The 18703-nt window shown below is 51.4% G+C and overlaps 1 protein-coding gene across 1 annotated transcript in view; it reads right to left on the reverse strand.

The window, feature by feature from the left end:
- The window catches only part of IGDCC3 (immunoglobulin superfamily DCC subclass member 3), an 81111-nt gene extending 64493 nt beyond the window's left edge, over positions 1-16618 (reverse strand). Inside the window, exons 1-2 of the mRNA XM_015873273.2 lie at positions 16327-16618; positions 9038-9343 (exon numbers count right to left, since the gene is read on the reverse strand). Of these exons, the coding sequence (XP_015728759.1) occupies positions 9038-9343; positions 16327-16396 (376 nt within the window). The 5' untranslated portion in view covers positions 16397-16618. The remainder of the gene's footprint in view (positions 1-9037; positions 9344-16326) is intronic.
- Positions 16619-18703: the final 2085 nt, after the last annotated feature.

An 18703-nucleotide genomic window follows, 5' to 3' on the forward strand; every position in this document is an offset into this window, starting at 1 on the left:
ACCCCTCCCCTCCTTTCCAGCACCCCTGGGGTTCCTGGTCCGTGCCAGCAGCACACTGGGCAGCCAGGATCCCGGGCTGAAAAGGCATCTCCTGCAAAGCAAACACTCTGGGGGAGATTTTATCGCTACAGCTCAGGGCACTAAGGAGGGAACAGCTTCCTTGTGTTCAGCCCCTGGCTCAGATCAGGGCTCCCCTCCCAAGCTCTCTGCATTGCAGGGTAAGAGCAACCACAGATCTGCACACTGGTGCTGCCCAGCTCAGAGACCCAAAGGCATTGCCCAGAGGCTGGAAACCAGCAGCCTGACTTCTGTAGCTAGCAGAACAACTTGCAGGCGTGAAACTCATCCCTGCTGCCTTGCTGGACATTGTTGGGAATGCCATGGGCTGGGCTGGCCCCTGGTTGCATTGTCATGTCACATCCAAACTGTCCTGGCCTAGGGATGAACTTGTTGCCATGGCAGGAGTCGAGGCATGTGTCGCGCTGCCGGCACAGCTTTTTGTTGCTTCGTTCCCATCCTCTTGCAGCGCTGGAGCAGCCTGGCAAAAGCCAGCTGAGCGGAAAGCCCGAGGGCTCAGCACTGCATTTCCCTGCTGCACACACTGCCTTCCCCATGGGCTGCCTCCAGCTGGCAGGACACCACAACAGGGGAGAGATGCCAAAGCTTTGAGGTAGGAGCTGTGAGCTCTGCAATGGGCTTTAAGTGACAGGAGGAAGCTCGCTCAACAAGGAGGTTGTCTCCTGCAATATCACCCTGGGCACAGCCGATGTGTTACTGCTGCGGGGATGTTTGTCACAGCTGCAGCATCTTTTAAAACTCCTCTCAGCTTTGATTAGCCTCGGTAAAACTAAGGGTCTCTCTCATTCATACATTAATGAGTAGCTGAGCTTGGTATCCCTCGTTGCTACAGGCTTTAACAAGGAGAAATGCAAAGGTGGACTTAAAATTGAAAGCACCGCTCCTTCCTGAGCAGCGGTTTCAGTGCCTCTGAGATTACAAGGCAGCGCTGCTCTGCGTGTCAGCAAGCCTTGCCAAAATAATGAGCCTGCTTCCGTCCCAAACAGCTCCTGTTGCATTGGAGAAATGAGCAGAAAGGTATTATGGGCTCACACTCACCAGATGGATGTCCTGCTTTGTTCTCCGCTTACAGAAAACCCCTACACATACAGTTTGGATTATCTTCATTGTAATTCTAATCACTGCCTCTCTGCAAGGGAGGGAGGGAAGGAGGGATCCTTGCCTCGGTCAGGAGAGCTAATTAAAAGTTGTGAGCCATCCAGGCTCCTTCGCACACTGGAATCACTCTTTGGAAGAGCAGGTAATCTCTCATTCTTGGGGGAACAGAGTTAGTGGAAGAAAAATTAAGCAGGCTTCCTTTGGGCAGGGCGCTGTGCAAGAACAAACCCTGCTTCTCCTGCAGGAGAACCACAGAGGTGCTTCAAATTATACAGAAAGGTTTGTATGTGGTCCATGGGAACTCATCCCTGGGTGCACAAATGCCTCTGAATGTGTATCCAATGCTTCCTTTTCTAAGTAGCTGCCTAGGAGCTGTAATGGGGTTGGACAGCTCCAAGCAGACACAGACCCAACCCAGACCCAACCTGCTGGGAAGGGACCAGGAAGATCAGAGCTTCCATCCCCAATTCCAGAGAGCAGATGGCTGTCAGGAGAGGTGCCCGAGGTCAATAGGATGCCATCAACAGAGCCATCTCCTTATTTTGGAGAGGGATTTTGAGCTGACCTACCTCTCCTCTCCCTGTGCATCAGGTTCACCTCTGAAAGAGGCCGTCAGGACTTCCCCTGTCACTGCAAAGAGCTCAAGACGAAGCAAAACCCTCAACCAAGGCTCAATGTCCCACAGGAGGAGGGAGGAGGCTTATGGAAAACACACACCACTGGTTCTCAGAGTTGTGTGAAAACCACAATCCCAAAGTGTGCAGGAGCCAAACCATGGGGAACTCTCCTAGCAAATAGATGCCCTGGTTAATGCTCCTACCTTTATGCCCAAAGGAAATCCAAACACAAACAGGATGCATTTCTACTACCAAAAGGATTTGCAAACTAAGTGGCACAGCTTAGACATCAGCAAACAGCTCACCCCCAAATACACATTAATTCTCGCTTTCCCATTCACGTAAACGCTTCAGAGTGACCAAAGAAACACAAGGAAGATCTTTGATGCTGGCCAAAACCATTTCTCTGTGATCCGCAATGACTTGATGTGGCAGGATTGCTGCCCCTGCCCTTCCTGGGCACAGCAGGCAGGAAAACACTTGGTTTTCCCTTGATGAATAAGCACAGAAGTATTGATCAAATGCAGCAGAGCACAGTGCTGCAGCTGAAGTATGCACACACAGTCTTTTCTGCTACGGCAACACCGCCGCTCATTTACAAACCAGCAGCCTAAAACTCTCTCTTTTGTACATCCAAATTGATCCTCACTCTTAATTAGCGCTCTCAGTTGCAGCTAAATTCCATTTGTTTCTTCCAAATGTGGCCTGATCCATTGTCCCTCTCCCGTGACCTGTGAAAATTAGTCATTGAGCTCAGTGACAGTGGTAAGTGCAAAACGCAGCATCAAAGGGACATAATGGGGGCCTCAGGACTGACAAAAAAACACCATTAATCAAGGCGTGCTCAAGAGGTGCCAACTTACAGAGGCGTGTGAGCGGTGCTGGTCCCAGGGAGGAGGGACAGAAGAGGATTCTCCATGGCTGCCAGTGTACAGGGAACATCTCTGCTCCAGGAAACATCCCAAGGGTTTGTCTGCCTGCTTTCTCAGGGATCTCCTTGGTGCAAGGAGTGGGGATGGAACTTGTCTCATGATATCACTGCTCTGCTCCAGATGCAACCTGGCCCCTACTGCTGTCAGGAGTGATGTGCGGGACACCCCATGGGATCAGGGGGGGAACGTCAGCACTTCCTGCTGTGCTTCTAGAGCTGACACAAGTGCCTGCAGGCTCCCAGAGCTGAACATGGCATCATTCAGACAGTAGAGCCCAGCAATGAGCCCTTGTGTCATCCCAGGGCTGAACCAAGGGGACGGCACAGGCAGCACCTGTGAGGCACAACATGGGATGCAGTCATCTCATGGAGCAGAGCCCTGCAATAGGACTGACACTGAAAGGTAAAGGGTCCAACTTTAGCTGGTAGGGGCAGAGGGACTTTAATTATCAGAAATCCAAAGCTAAGAGGAAAATCTCTGCAAAATTCCAACCTCCGTAGCCAAGCGGTGTGCTGAAACCCTGTCCTGCAAATCCACGTCATTAAACAGAATAACTTGGACTCGGCAAATCCAAATGACTCTCACTTTCAAGGTCCTGCATTCAGAAGCCCACAATGGAGAACAATGAGGTAGAGAAAAAAACGAGGATCTTGACGCGGCATTCAGAAGGCCATCTGGTCCAGCCGGCACAGCCAGCGCTGGGAACGGGCAGCATCGTGGGTTGAGATTTAATCTGAGCCACTTATTGAGTGACCTCAGGCGAATCGTTTGACCTCCTTTTGCCTCAGTCAACCCAACTGTAAAATTGGGTTTAAAGCAAGAACCCCTCTGAAAACCATATGCTGTGCCAAGGAGGAGTGGGAGCAGATCCCCTTCCCAGCAACAGGGCTGTGATGGTAGGCCAAGCCAAAAGTGGAGCAGAAAAGACACAATCCAGCGTCCCAACCACTGACCACTCACTGGGTTTGTCCCTCCCAGCTTCACACCGCGCTGGGGAACCACACAGCTCCCCGTGCATGGACTCATGTGAGAGGGGTCAGTGGGGGACTGCCTTTGCCCATCTTGCTTCTGCACCCCATGACCTCAAACATCCCAAATCAGAGTCCTCAAATCCCAATCTCATGGCAGGATCAGGGTGAACTACGCAGCCCTGAGATATCTTTATCTACAGCTTGCTACGTCTCTTTATTTATTAATATTTTTTGCCATTTTCAGTAATTGTGAGTCATAACTATGACCAGAGCTTCAAGGCAAAAGCAGCAGTGCTTTCCTTTAACTTGCAGATACTCGCTGTTACCCACCAGATCAAGAGCATTGATTGCCATGGTCAAACACCCTGGAAAGTCGATTCCTTCTCACAGCCTTGCCAATGAAGGGCAGCAGGAACACAGCCCCCTCTCACCTGAGCACCAGCACTGCATTGGCCTCTTGGCAGGCTTGCAGTGAAGCAAAGACAGAGATGAAACAATTCCACAGCTACCACGGGTCCCCAGCTTGCCCCCCAGGTTCTCATAGGGCTTTGCAATGGCACTGACAGGCACAGGGGTTTGCAAAGAGCAAATCACCCCGTGTTCACAGAAACCGAGGTACAGCTGGTCAGGGGGTTCAGGCTTTGTAGGATATGAGAATGAAAGCCATACCTGTGGCACCGTGCTAATATCCCAAGCAGAGCACTGGGCAGCAGCCCCACACTGCAGAGATGGTAGAATTTCGTCTGCTGTGCTCCAAGAGTTAATTGAGACAAATAACTCAACAGTGCTACCATTAATGAAATTCTTCTGATATATTTCCCCTGAGCTTTCTATAAATGACTAAGTGACACTACTGCCTGCAGTGCAAACCCCCTATATGAGAGATAACATTGCCGGAGCGAAGGTTGGCGCATCCACGTTAGAAGCCTTGCGGAGAAGTGTGAGATGATATTTAAATAACTATCACACTGCTACCAAGTGAGCAGCTGAGAGAAATATGGCCTTATAATGTGCTCGAGTCTCAGGATGAATTCTGGCTCTTAGATGCAGACATTGAAATGCGGCGGGTGGTTAAGTGACAAACTCTTTTAATCCCCCCCAAATTGACGAGAATTGCCAGCCAAATCTCCCTGCTCCCCCCAGCAGCTCCTAAATCTGTATGTTTGCTTTGCAGCACATGCGGGGCCATGGGGTAGATCTGAGAGGCAGCATCGTGTGAGCCAGTGTGCCCTGGAGAGAGCAGGAAGAGCTGATGGAGGGAAATAACCCACTCACCATCATCTCCCTCCCCTGGAAACCCCTCAGGCTTTTTGCTTCACTCCATCTTATTTTCTCCTTTTCTTTATCAACATGAAACCCTTCTGCTCAGACTCAATATCCAGCACTGGAGAAGAAAGAGCATTAAATGCAAGTGGTCACAAACAACAACTGTGTTTGTGAGCATAGGAAACCAGGTACAAAGCACTGGGTGATAAACTCTGATAAACTGCAAGTGAACAGCAACCAGAAGTTGCTGGGAGGAGCACAACCGTATCTGCAGAGCAGCAATGAGACACCAGGACACGTTCTTTCCCAGCAGCACGTGTCTCACACCCCAAAACAGACCACCACAAATGCATCCCATCCCAGCAGCAGGAACAGCCTCGCTCGGTGCAAGCACAAGTGACAGGCAGAGCTCTGCTCACACTGAAGGCACAGAAAATCCCATAGCAAACCCATGTGTTTAAGGTCTGACTTCCCAGACTCAGCCTGCATCCCAACAGCGGCACTGCCCAGGAAATACCTTGGTGACAAATTTGGTGCCACCTTATATAAACCTTAATTTAAAATGCTAACTTTATAATGAGTGGAACAAAACTGTGTAAAAACATTTCCCACTCTAAGCCTGGTTTGATCCCCCCAGTATGGCCTTCTTTTGTAATTACATCCCTTTGTGATCTCGCTCTAATGCCTTGTATTGTGACCCATAAAATAATCAGCCCCCTTTGTCTCTCCCTAATCCTTTTAGACTTCCTTCTTGTCTCTACACTCTTATAAATGCTGCCATTATTTGGGCTCAGCAGCTCTTCCCACCACCCCAGAGCCTGCAAAAGGGGCTGCAGGTTAAACCCTGAATGTATTCCGTGCAGATGAGCTGAACCGATGGGAAGATGTGGGCTGCTTGGAAAACCCCACCACTCCCAACCTCCTCCCCTCAGCAGCAGCTTAGCAGGGAAAACAACTCGTGAACATGCATATTCAGCAGACCTCCCTCTTTATATTTTCTAAATGGCCTCCAGACCTTCAGCCTGGGGGTCTGTGGGGAAGGCAGGCTGACCCCAGGCTGGGCTGAGGATGGCAGAATGGGATTCAGGGCTAGATGAAGAAGGGGTAAGGGAGCCCTATGGGCACAGGGGATACATGGTGCTAAGATGGGTGATGAGTGGTCCCCTATGGCAAGGCAAAGGAGGAGAGTGGCACTGCCCGCCTGGATCTGCCCAGAGCTGCTCTCACACCCAAGCACTCAAACACTGGGCAGGCCCATTTCAAAGAGCTTCAAGAACTGTCTCTGGATCCAAGTTGCACGATTGACTTACTTTCTCTTTTCTAATCTTTTTTTAATAGCACTGGATCAAACAGTGAAAATTGCTACTCTCGGGCTGGATGCGTGCAGAGCCTGAACCAATACCCAGTTAGATGGTGATTTCCAATTAGTGGTAACTGCTTGTTATTGAGTGATATAATCAATGGGTCTTACTCCACTGGCCGGGCTGTGATTTATGATGATGCAGAGCCAGCTCCATCAAATTACAACATTGGCAAAAGGGCTGGAAATGCCACGAGACAACACGAAGGCTGAGCTGAGCAAAGGGAGGCGCTGAGCAGGCGCAGATACAGCAGAGACAGCAGCTCCAAGCAGCGTGCAAGGCAATGGGTGGGAATGCTGAGGGCCCCTGCCTGGCTCAGCCATGCGTGCACTGCTTGCACACTCATTCAAAAGGAGGTGACAGCACAGAAATATGACCAACATGCTTCACACGCAACTTGCCGACCCACAGAACAGACAAGATCCGCTTCCCTCCGCTCAGTATCTTTGCTTCTCAAGGATGAAATACAGAAATTCCCAGAGAGTTCAGGCAATTTCACGAGCCCATTTGTAAGAGGAAGGCTTTAAGTGTTTGCCCTCCCAGTGCCAGCAGAGCTGCACGCGCCGCGGCTGCGAGCCCCATATTCTTCCACTTAAACTTCACTTCATGCCAAGTGTCAGAGCACATTTGAAACATAAAAATATGATATCCAGCCCACATTTCCTGAATGCAAATATGTACATTCCTCCGAGCCAAGATTATATTCCAAGCAATAATACAAAGCCGGGGCCTGTAATGGTGATATGAGACTAACAGCGTGCCTTTGAAGACAGCACAAAGTGCAGCAGAGCTCTCGAGGGGCTCCGCTCTGTCAGATCCCTTTTATTCCTCAGTAGCGCGGCCTTGATCAACTTTCAAGATTTTTGTTTGCAAAAGGTTTCTGTTTCTCCTTTGCTTTTGTGCTCAGATGTCAGGCTCAGAGGGAAGAAGAGCTGAGTGCTGGGATGAGGTTTTACCCACCGGCAGTGTTTACTTTGCTCTGCACAGGTCTGCTCAGCACGTGGTTTTTTCCTTCCAGGCAGCCAGCACCCATGGCTTCAATGCAACGCTCCCCTAAGATGGGGCTGACAACCCTTTGATTTAAATCTGGAGCATGGAAGATCTCTGTTACCTGCATAGAACCACCCTGATACAGAGGCTCAAGGGTGCAGCTGGGGTTTGCTCTCAGTAGGTAGAAGCCAGCCCTGTGCTCCCACCCATCACACCGGGAGCTGATTAGGACAGCGGGTTACACGTGCCCAGTTCCCCCAGTACACCCCTGTTATCAGCAGAATCTGTGGCATCGAGGCCAGGTGCCCTACGTTCTGTGATAGCCTCACCCAGTCATTTCTCAGGGCCTGAAGCCAGAACGGATCTCCTGAGCATCTTCAGTGTGATCCCATTTTTGTTTTGACTCACACGTATACGGCTACAAAAGGAAATGCTATTCGGGGACACACAGCACATCACATACATATTGATGCCGGAGCCGAGATAACAGTGTTTATTGACAATCTGCTATCCCAAAGGTAATTCCTCTGGCTCTCATGTCTCCTGTTTACAGGTCTGAGAAGTCTGACACTGTGCTTGCACGTCAACCAGCTCCCAGCTCATAAATGCCAGAGCCATTCACAAAAGCGCTCCGAGGTTTAGCACCGCGAGACTGACAAGTTTTAGATCCAGCTGCTAATCTGGCATGGACCCAAAGCCCTTGGCTCCTGGACAATGTCATGTCTTACACTACTGAAAAGCTAGGTTTGCAGATGGCCACTTCACGCACTCGGGAATTGTTATACACAAGGGCTGAAGTGTTCCCTTGGTGGGCTGCCAACGGACCCCAGCGCAGTGGGGAGTGGGACACAGCGCTTCAAAGGGCCCCCCAGGCTGGGAGCTGCCACCAGGGGATCCTGGGTCTGGCCCCATACTTTGCCATAGACTTTTCTGCTTTGCACCAGGAAAGCATGGGATAACTTGCGTATACAATGGAAGAGGTAGTAAGGGGATTACACACTAAGAATAGTGGCAGCCACCTTCCAAACAAGTTGGAAGACAATTCAATAAAGCTGAATGTAACAAATCAGCATTTGGTCAGGTCTCAGGACCTTATCATACACCCTGCGACCAGCTTTACAGAAATAACACTCAGCAGCAACTTCTCATTGCAAGCAAAAGGACCAGCAGCATTCTGAGAGCAAAGCCAGACATCCACACAAGGACAGAAGCCACAGTGAACAGCTCCTGAGCTCTGCTTTCAATCTCAGGACAAACCCACAACCAGAGCTGGTAAGGGGGAATCCACCAGCAGACACCCCAAGAGGACCACAGCCACCGCAGCATTTCTGGATGCAAGGGGCTGGATTTGCAGCCAGCCCTGTAATTCTTCCTCCCCCACCTTTAAATTTCATTCCCTTGCTGACATTTTCATCTCTCTCCTCCTCCAGGCTCACCCACCGGACTATCCATCTGGTGTTGTTAGCGTTGCCCCCAAAGGCACTGCCACGCTTGGTAGTAAATAAGACCTCGCTGCCTCCACACTGTCTGTCTTAAATAACAAAATGAGAGAAGCCATGACCTTCTGAAGGTCTTCGCCTCTGGTTTGGGAAGCACTGCCTGCTCACAGTGATTCAAAACCATTCCTCCTTATCCTATCACCGTCAGACGATGCTTCCCAGCAAAGCCAGAGCCCACAGCAGAACTACACCACGAAGCATAGATAGGATAAAGCCTGTACTTACTCGCTGCTTGGATCTTCGCCTTCCGGCTCACCACCAGCCCATAATGGTTCTGTGCCATGCAGTCGTACTCGCCCTCATCCGAGGAGCCGTCCCCTCGGACCCTCTGGAAGCGGGAGACGTACAGTGAGCCGTTGGCCAACATGAAGGCGTTCTCGCTGTCCACGATCATGGCGCCATTCTTTCTCCACGTGATGGTGATGGGCTGGATGCCTTCCACCTGGCAGTAGAGGATCAAGGGCTGCTCCTGCACCGCTATGTCATCGCTGGGCTCCACGACGAACGCCAGCTCAGAGGAGTGACCGAAATCTGAAAAGCAAGGAGAGAGAAGGGCGAATGTCAGCAATGTGTCCACAAGACGAAGCACCAGCCAAGCGCTAAGGCAGATAACACTTCAGAAGAACAAGAAACCTTTGGGCACACTCTGCATCCAAAGGTTTTGCCCTCAGAATCCCAGGGTACACTTCCCAAAGGCACATCCACAGACACAGCTCCCCAAGGCTGAGATAAGTTACTGCAGAATTTGTCCCGACAACAGGCAAACCCTCGCTTCCCATCGTACAGATACACACTCATTTACATCTTTTGCCAACAGAATGCTGTTTAAACACTGTGTTTTTGACCTGCTATGCTTCATTTGGTCCAACACACCTTTTTAGGGTATAATTTGCCATACAATCCTGATTGGACACTATGGAAGATGACAGAAATAGAGCCGTTGTTTAAAGGTTAGCCCAAAATACACGCAGACTTCTAGGAAACAGGTGTTGTATAAATATTTGAAGGGTGTAAACTCAGTGATGGAGGCAATTTTTTTTACATTTCTTTTTTTTTTTTTTAAGGGAAGAGCAATGAAGAAATTCCAGGAGAGCAAGAAAACTGCAATTTCTGAGCACAAGGACAACCATTCTGGCCCTTCTCTTGTGCAGCTCCCACAGCTCTGCCCTGACATCCAGCTTCCCCCCCTTCTCCTGGGCTCCAGGGGCCCAATGCATCCTGCAGAACCGGGATGCACGTGGGCAGCACCACCCAGCAAACAGCAGCCACTAAATGGTCTCTGTGATGCCTCTGGCAGACCCCAGCACAGCCAGGATCCCACCACGCTAAGGTCAGGTTGGGTGGAGAGCAGATCGTTAATGCATGGGAGGAGGACGGGAGATTTATCCTCAAAAAAGGAAGAAAAAAATGCCTGCCTTTTTTTTTTTTTTTTGGCTCTGCAAACCCGGTGAGATTTTTCCTTTCTTTCTGCAAATCCCCATTGCTTTCTACGGCAACTTAAATTGGATTATGGGGGATAAACATTGAGTGCAACCTGAGCCAAGGCAGATGGACGGAGCAGACAAAGAAGGCCGGGGTAGTGCAGGCAGGTCAAAGGTACTGCTGTCAAGGTATGAGTGTGTGCAGGGAATGGACAAACTCTACTTAGTGACAGACACCTAAAGCACACACTTTATTAACCCATTAAGTCTTAAAACGTCAGGCTGGCCCCAGCCATCTCAGTGATCTATCGCTCGCTGTGACTTCTCTCTTTATGAGATAGCCTTAGGGTCCTCCCTGCAAGTTACACTGCAGCCAGCACAAAGCCATCAATTACTTTATGAAAATGAAGGAATTGAGATGAATGCTCCACATTTTTCTGCAAAGCGGACACAGCCTCACCAGCACCCACCATACTGAGCAACCACCCCACGTTATGCAGGACAAGGACCCCCCTCCTGCATCCCCACTGAGCTGCTGGCTCCCTACAGACTGACCAGGAATTCAGGATTTAACCTAAAAGGCAACAAAACAAAAACAAACCCCAAAAACGACACAAACCCTAATGAATTAAACACCGCATCTTCCCCCCCCCAGCTCCCCTGTACTCTCAGATAAAATAGCTTATTATTGTACGTACAATAAAGGAAGAAAGGAAGAATCAACATAATTACATGCCCTTCCCACAATAGCTGTCATTATAATAACCATCATTAAGGCGTGTGATTGGAGATAATCGTGTTTACCTCCATAAACATTCGGTCTGCATCCGAACCGCGGGCTGCTCAAGCAGCACTGAGGGCACTCACTATGAGGACTGGTGCTGCACACCATAAGGAACAAGCATGAGAAACCCATCCACAAACTGCCCAGCCCAAGGCAGCTGCTCTGAAGAAAACCGGGCACAAGACACGGTAGGAACTGGGCACCTTACGCATTTTGCCCCCTTTGAAACATCCCCCTGCATCCACTTGGCTGTAAGCACGGTGGGAATTTCCACTCAGTGGGATTACTCACACAGAACATGGATTTCAAGAACTGGGCTCTGAACAGATGAGGCTGAGCTCTGACCTCCCAAATGGGCGCTGTGGGGACTCAAGGCAGACCCCAGACCTGGGATGAGGGACGAAGGGATGGGAGGTGAAGGCAACAGGAAGGAGGTGCTGTGGACAAGGGGCAGGCAGCTCCATTAGCAGCAATATCCAACCACAGCCAGCAGCGAGGCACAGAAACGATGGAACTGGAAGCAAATGATACTCAGAACATGCGAGGAAACAGTAAAAGTGCGACTAACTGTGAGAGAGAGAGAGGAAATCACCGGGGTCACACGTGTTCCCTGTAGTCTAAAAGACCCAACCACAGGCTGAGTCCCAAACACACCCATCCCACAGAGCATCTCCAGCCCTGCAGCCTTATGCTCTGCAGTGCCCCCGCTCCTCGAAGCAGGCATGGGGCTGGAGGTGAGGAGCCCACCCATCACATCAGAGCCCCCAGCCCTTTGCTGGGCAACCTCCTTCTCTCCTGCAGAAGGACGAAGGGAAGAAGCGTTATCAGCTCTGACATAAAGGCCACGAGAAAATTACTGGAACCCTCATCCTCCAAGTCTCCTTTTGAGCAGCATTTACCATCTCCCTGAGCTATACAATACGATATGCACAAATATTTAACCAAAACTACTGCCCCTATTGATCAAGCGGACAGGCTTACTCAGAGAAACCAATTAGCACTGGCGCTTTTGAACCAAGAGATTTATTTAGTGCTGAGAGAAAGAACTTGGAATTAATGGGAAGCTTAAAAGACACTTTGAAGTATATTTAAAAAAAAAAAAAAAAAAAGAAAAAAAGTTTAATTATTTTTCACTTGACACTGTGATTCATGCTCAGAGCTTCAAAAGGACTCGCTCATATCCAACTGCTGTCCTTTTCCATTTGGGAAACGTGGTGTTGGTTTCCTGTCCTGTTCTTTGGGAAGGTGCAGCAGCCCAGCCCACCAAGAAAGCCAACCCCATCAGAAACACCAACCCCAAAGGCTCAGCTCCCAACATCCTGCCCCATCGCTGCACTGCCCATGGCCACAGATGGGGCCTGGGCAACCCAACATGGTGAGGGCAATCAGCCCAACGCAGTGGGACTGGGTGATCTTTAAGGTCCCTCCCAACACAACCACTCCATGATCCTACAATTCACCCTCATGGGTTTGCCCTCAGCCAACACCCCCAGCCCTGAACCAGCAGCACGTCCTTGTGTGAGCAGAAAGCTCTCATCTGCCCTCCCCTGATTTACTGTGTTTGTTCCCAACGTAGCGCAGCATAAATCAGCAGCGACCCACCAGCAGCCATCACCAAGGTTATGCTCTGGTCCTGCTTCAATACAGCCAAAAGAAAGCAACCCCTCTCGCCAGCAGAGATCTGGGGCTTTTACAGGGGGCTGTAGGTTGGTTTTAGGACAAAGAACATGGGGGCAGGTTGGGATGGCCCAACAAAATACAACCGCTTACTGCTGCTGCTTTGATTTCTAAGCACTCCTGCAAATGCAAAGAGATGGAAGGAGCAGCTCTGCGCAGCTGAAAGGCGTCCTCCTGCAGATTAAAACAGGTTTCAGCTGATGAAATTGGCAACCTAAAAACCCAGCTGGTGCCTCTTAAATCTCCTCCAGGCTGACCCAGACACTAACGAGAAAAGCACTACACTGCAGTAAAGTGCAAATTGGCTCTTTAGGGCATCCAGAAAAAAAATTTACATGCAAAGAAGAGGAGAATAGGCTGCAGCATGCCCCACATCTCACTGCCAGTAAAGTTTACTAGCTCAGACTCTTTTTTATTCCCTTTCCTTTCTGACAGAGGCTACACAAAGTGATTTCTCCATCAGCTGCCCACTTGCTATGGGACTGCAGGAGGCTCTGAGGGGATAACAGCACATCTCAGCCACCTGACCCTGAGTTCAGACACACAACCAGCATCTCTGCGCTGGGTTTCAACAGAAGAAGGCGAACCCTGCACAGAGCGGCACAGAAATGGCCCCAAATAATTTTCAGATGTTTGAGAGCAGATCGGGCCAATCCCAGGAGGCTGCTCGTTAAGCACAGCGTGGAAGCAGGAAGCATTCCCAGCACAAAGGGCCCTTCCAGGACATGCTCCATGAGCCCTAAAGAAAGGGCACAGCCTGGCAGTGGAACTGGAAAGGGCAAAGACCTTTTCCACGCTAACAGCTCTACCCACGTCCCATCACATCACCCTGAACTTTGCATGGTGCTGGTGGGCAGGAGCACACGGTGCATGGGGAGAGGCAAAGTCCTTCTGGAGGCACAGAGCCTTCTGCAAGTGTTTAATGTGTTTAATACTTAAGTCTCCACCACTTCATGTTCTAAGGAAGCGCCCCACACCCTCCTCTCTCCCTTCACTTCCCTCCCCATCTGCCCCATCACCTCCCACCCCACAGCTGTGAAACCTGGGATGGAGGAAAGCACCACCTCAGCCATCTCAATGCACAGCTGAGCACTGCAGCGCTGCTCCCTTGGCTCCAAGAGCAGAGCAAAACCCAGCCACTGTTTTTGTGCTCTCAGGTTCCATCAGCAAAGCTCCTCGCACAGAAGCATTCCCACAGCAGCCACATCCTCCTGCCTTCAAGCTCCACCAACACAAACCCCACGTTCAAAGAGCCAGAAAGGCAGCAAATCCTCCATTCCAGCTTGAAGTTACTGACACAGGAGCACGTTGGCTGATAAGTGAGCAGAGGTACAACGGCACGTGATGCAGAAGCAAAGCAGAGCAGCACGCTGCCAACGTGCCTCCCTCCTCTCTTAAAGTGCGATTATTGACATGTTTGCCTCCTTAAAGCAGCAGTTTTATGTGCTCGCCAATGGCTCCTGAACATGTGTAAACAATTAGCTTTATTTTCTTGCAAAACCCAAACGTTGCATATTTCTTTTGGATACACCAAGCTCGGGTGGCTTTTCATGAGCCCCGCTCCATAATTTATTAGTTTCTAAACTCTGTAAAACTAAAAGCTCCAGTAAAGTTCAAATAAGTTTGTGATTTCAAAGTAATTCTGAGCAGACCGTTCGTGTTCCTGCCCAGCGCTATTCAGCTCATTTCAATGGGAATTCTTCATCTGCAAAGCGGGGGGGGGGGCTCAGCATTGTTCTGTTAGATCAAATAAAAGGACAATATCCGGGGTCAGAAGCCCGGGAGCTCAAAGCACGAGGAAATTACGGTGGGGGGAAGGGGGCAGGGAGGGAAAAGCATCTTCTGCCCTGGATCCGTTGATGGCTCTGGAATGAAACCGCTGGGGCAGTGAGTGGCTGCGGGGCCAGAGCAACACCGACAGCGGCTCTGTGCTGTGAAACGGGGCTTTGCAGGAGCAAGAAATCACGGGGAGAAAAGTTCAGGCAGACGGAAGGGAAGGCAGGAGGCTCCTATGTGCACACACAGGGGGATGCTTCAGCCAAATCTGGGATCGAGATACCAGAAACGACACCAGAAACGACACCAGGTCCCCTCTGACATATACTGAGAAAAAAGACAGGGGTGCTACTCCAATGTAGGAGAAGGAAATCCTTCATTGCATCCAAAACCAAAGCCACAAAGCCACGCGCAGTAGGAATTAGTGAAAGCTTACGGCTTCAATAATTCACAAGTTAAGCCTGCTTAAATATAAATGACGATGCTTAATTCCGAGGCTGTTACTGAGCACAGCCCTGGTATCCTATGCCCGCCGCCGAACGCTGGGCTCAGCAAGAACGAACAACAGCTTCTCACCAAGCAAAACAAAGAGCTCCGGGAAATTCAGCGGGAGGAAAGAAAGAAAAAGCAGCAAATCGCGTCCAAGTGCTGAACGCACCCAACAAGCCCACAGCAGCTCGGTTAGGGTTAGGGACGTTTGGGACGTTTGAGAGCCTCGAGAACCGGAGCCGGGCGAAGCATCGCGGGCAGCAGCGACTCTCGGTGCAGCACCTGAACCCATCGGCCCCATCCGTCCGTTCTGCCCCGGCCGCTGTATGGGACACACGGAACCTTAATGCTGAACACAGAGAGGATGGGAGGAAACCTCAGAGCTGGAAAACTTCTCACGTGCAGCCGAGAGACCGTGTCGGTCCTTTATAACCGTAAAGGGGCTGCACTGCTGGACCGCAGCAAAACGGGGTAACGAGAGGCAGGCAATAAACAGGGCGAGCTCAGCTCAGTAAGGTTTTGTTTGCAACGATTCTCTCCTTTTCTCCCCTCCAATAGAGGCACATATATCTGCATCACCCCACACACTGCTGCACCCCCAGGCACAGCGGCGGCTCCCATCCCATCCCATCCCTTCGCATCCTCCCGCAGGTCACTCCCGTTTCCCAACGCTGAGAACCACGTGGCGAGATCCGCGCTGTGACCAGCCCGCAGCCCATCGCGGTTCGCCCCGCATCAGAGCGGCTGTCCCGCACCCTGTGCCCACCCCGGGCTGTTCCGAGCACTTCTACACTTTGCTTTACGCGACTGCCGAGCACAAGGAAGGCACGAGAGGCGCCGCGCGTCCCGCTGCACGGCAGCACCGCAACGCAGCAGCACAGCGCGAGCACCGCGTTGTGTCAGCGGGGAACAACGCGTCCCATCCCGGGCGGTGTGTGCTGGGCTGCTCACCCGGCCGGGGAAGCTCAGCCCGGCGCTCGTACAGCCGCTAAAGCACCGCTCGGTCCCACTCCTACAGCCGCCGCTTCGGCCGGGCCCCCATCACCCAACGGGCAGCGGGGACCGGGGGGTGTCCCCTACAGCAGCCCCCAAGTCTCACCCCCACGGCCCCGTCCGTCCATCCCACACACGGACGATACCCAACGGGTGCCCGACGGAGCGGGAGCGGTGGCCGCAGATGGGGAAGGGACCGGGGGAGGAGCGGGGTCCCGGAGCGGAGCGTGGAGCTCGGGCTGAGCCCCGCTCACCGAGATGGGGGGGATGAGGAACCGACCGACGGACAGACGGACACACAGCGGCGGCGGTGCCGGCTGCAGGTACCGGCTGCAGGTACCGCGGGTCCCCCCGCCCCGCACGCCCCGACTCACCTCCGCAGCAGCCGAGCAGCAGCAGCAGCCCCAGCAGCCGGGCGGGCAGCGCGGAGCCCCGCGGGGCCATGGCATCCCGGGAGGGCGGCCCAGGACGGAGAAGAGAAGGAGAGAAGCGAGCGGAGAACAGAGAGCGACCGCCAGCAGAGGGAGGGAGAAAAAGGAAAACTAAGAAACAAAATAACAAACAAACGACCGCAAACGGGAGCGGAGGGAGCAAAAAGCGGATCGCAGCGCTGCTCCGCTCCGAGCGAACACGCCGCCGCAACGGGCGGGGGGCGGCGCTGAGCGAGAGGGGCCGGGGGGGCGGGCAGCGCCTTGCGCCATCTTGAGTGTCAGCCCGCAGCGCCGGGTGGGTCTGAGACCCCTCGGGGATGTTCCTCTTTCCTCTCTATCGTCCGCTCACAGGTCTCCATCACAGCTTCTGTGGTGGGTTTCAAACCCAGGTTATTCTGGAGGCCCACACTGTCCTCTGTCTGTCTCTGCAAACACAGCTTCCTTCAACATCATCATCACTAGTAAAGCCCCTCTCCAGTGGGGCTCCAGTGACCTCTCAAAGTGTGTTTGTCTCAGGGGGGGAAGCCAATGGGGAAATAAAACCCCAAAACAACAGCATTAGGTCTTAACTCGCTCCTCTTTGTACAACAACAACACAACAGGTCACTTAGTCCTGCCTTGCCCAGAAACTGGATGAAAACACTTTGTAAAGACAAGCAATGGATAGAGAGCTCCCTGGATGGAGCATCCCGAGCGTGGAGCCGGTTAGAATGGAAAGAAGACGTCACTGCATCTGCTCCACATTAAATGCCCGCTCATTTAGGGTAGAGCTGAGCTGTAAGAGGTTGCTTTCAGTGAGCAGGAATTTGCTCTGGGCTGAACTGGCTCCGTTGGCCTCTCAGGAACATCTGAATTCCTGCTCCGTTCTGACCTTTTGCACAATCTCTGCTCCTGCTCCCCAGCCATCCCCCTGGCTGCCACCATGCAAGTGTTTCTCTATCACTCACAGCCACTGTAGGCTCACAGCAGCTCCATGGATACTCCAGAGGCTGAGCAGCCCCGAGGATGTCTTGTCAATATCAGTAACTCCAAGGGAAAACAATAAAGCAAACCAAACCCATCTCTATGTGTTTTGTAGCGCTTCTTGCCCCCTTTGTCTGCAGTCCCCCCCAAAGGTTGCCCAGGTTATCCTCCATGAGAGCCATCTCAAAGGGCTCCGCTCCCCCCTTGCTCAGTGAGTTCCCATTGGCGCCAGCACTGCTCCTGATTCACACCAAGTAATTGCAGGCTGAGGTCCCTGAGACACCATTAGTAATTTCAGGGGATGAAGCAGGAGATTAACCTGTCTGAATTAACTCCGTTTATTATTCTGTGTGTAATTGTGGTTTCCCTGCCTGCTAACGGTCTGGGAGCTCTTCACTTCCATAAATACGTGTGGGGTTTTTGCATCTGTTTTGTGGTCTGTGTCATAGGAGAGCCAAAATCAGGGCACCCACTGGGAGGTACTGAGCTCTGCCACCCTTGGGAGCTGCTTTTCAGCATGAGAACTCTGCTCAGGGCTGTGATGGGACCAGCCCATGCTGTGTGACAGAGGGGTGATGACATGGTGTTGCTGTATGTCCTTGGTCAGACCTCTTTCCCTTGGGCATGTCTGTAATATACTGCACAGGATACAGGGGTGACAAATGCTAGCAAAGGAACAAAATGCAGACAGATGCCTTGCTCTTACCTTCACTGCTCTGTAATCCCAGCTCCCCTGTAACTGCTCTGGGAATCCCTCTGCTGTTAACTCAGTTGCTGCCTCGTTTCCAGTTGTCCCACTCGGCAGCATCACGCTGAGAAGTGGGACAAGCAGTCAACCCCCCACAAAGGTCCTTCCTCGCTCATTACCTGTCATTAAGAGAAAGACTCGTCGGAGTTACAGTTTGACAGAGTTCCCTTCAACCACCATCAGAGAACACTATGCTAAGTGCAGATTTATTACCTCTATAATGCAGATAAAATGAGATTTTATGGCCCCGTAGTCCTGGAAGCATAAAGCAATAATGGAAACTATCTACTCAAGTAGGGAAGGCATCCTAGGAAGAAAGGGAGATGCATGGGAGGTTAATAGTGTTCCTCAGGCACTGCCAGGCATCTCCTCACCAATCTGGCTGGACACAAGCCACTAAGCGTTTAGTTTAGTGCATCATCTAAGAGGAGTCTCACCACCTGTTTGCTTCTGCTTATTTTCCAAATAAAATTCCTCAACAATGTAATGGATGAAACTGGACTTTTTTTTTTCCTTTTTCTCTTTTTTCAATAGGAATCAGCTCAATAGCTGAGAAATGAGCAGGCAACAAGACAGACCTGCTGACCCCAAACTGTGCCTGAAATCCCA

The sequence above is a fragment of the Coturnix japonica genome, chromosome 10, assembly GCF_001577835.2.
Source record: "Coturnix japonica isolate 7356 chromosome 10, Coturnix japonica 2.1, whole genome shotgun sequence".
Lineage (NCBI taxonomy): Eukaryota > Metazoa > Chordata > Aves > Galliformes > Phasianidae > Coturnix > Coturnix japonica.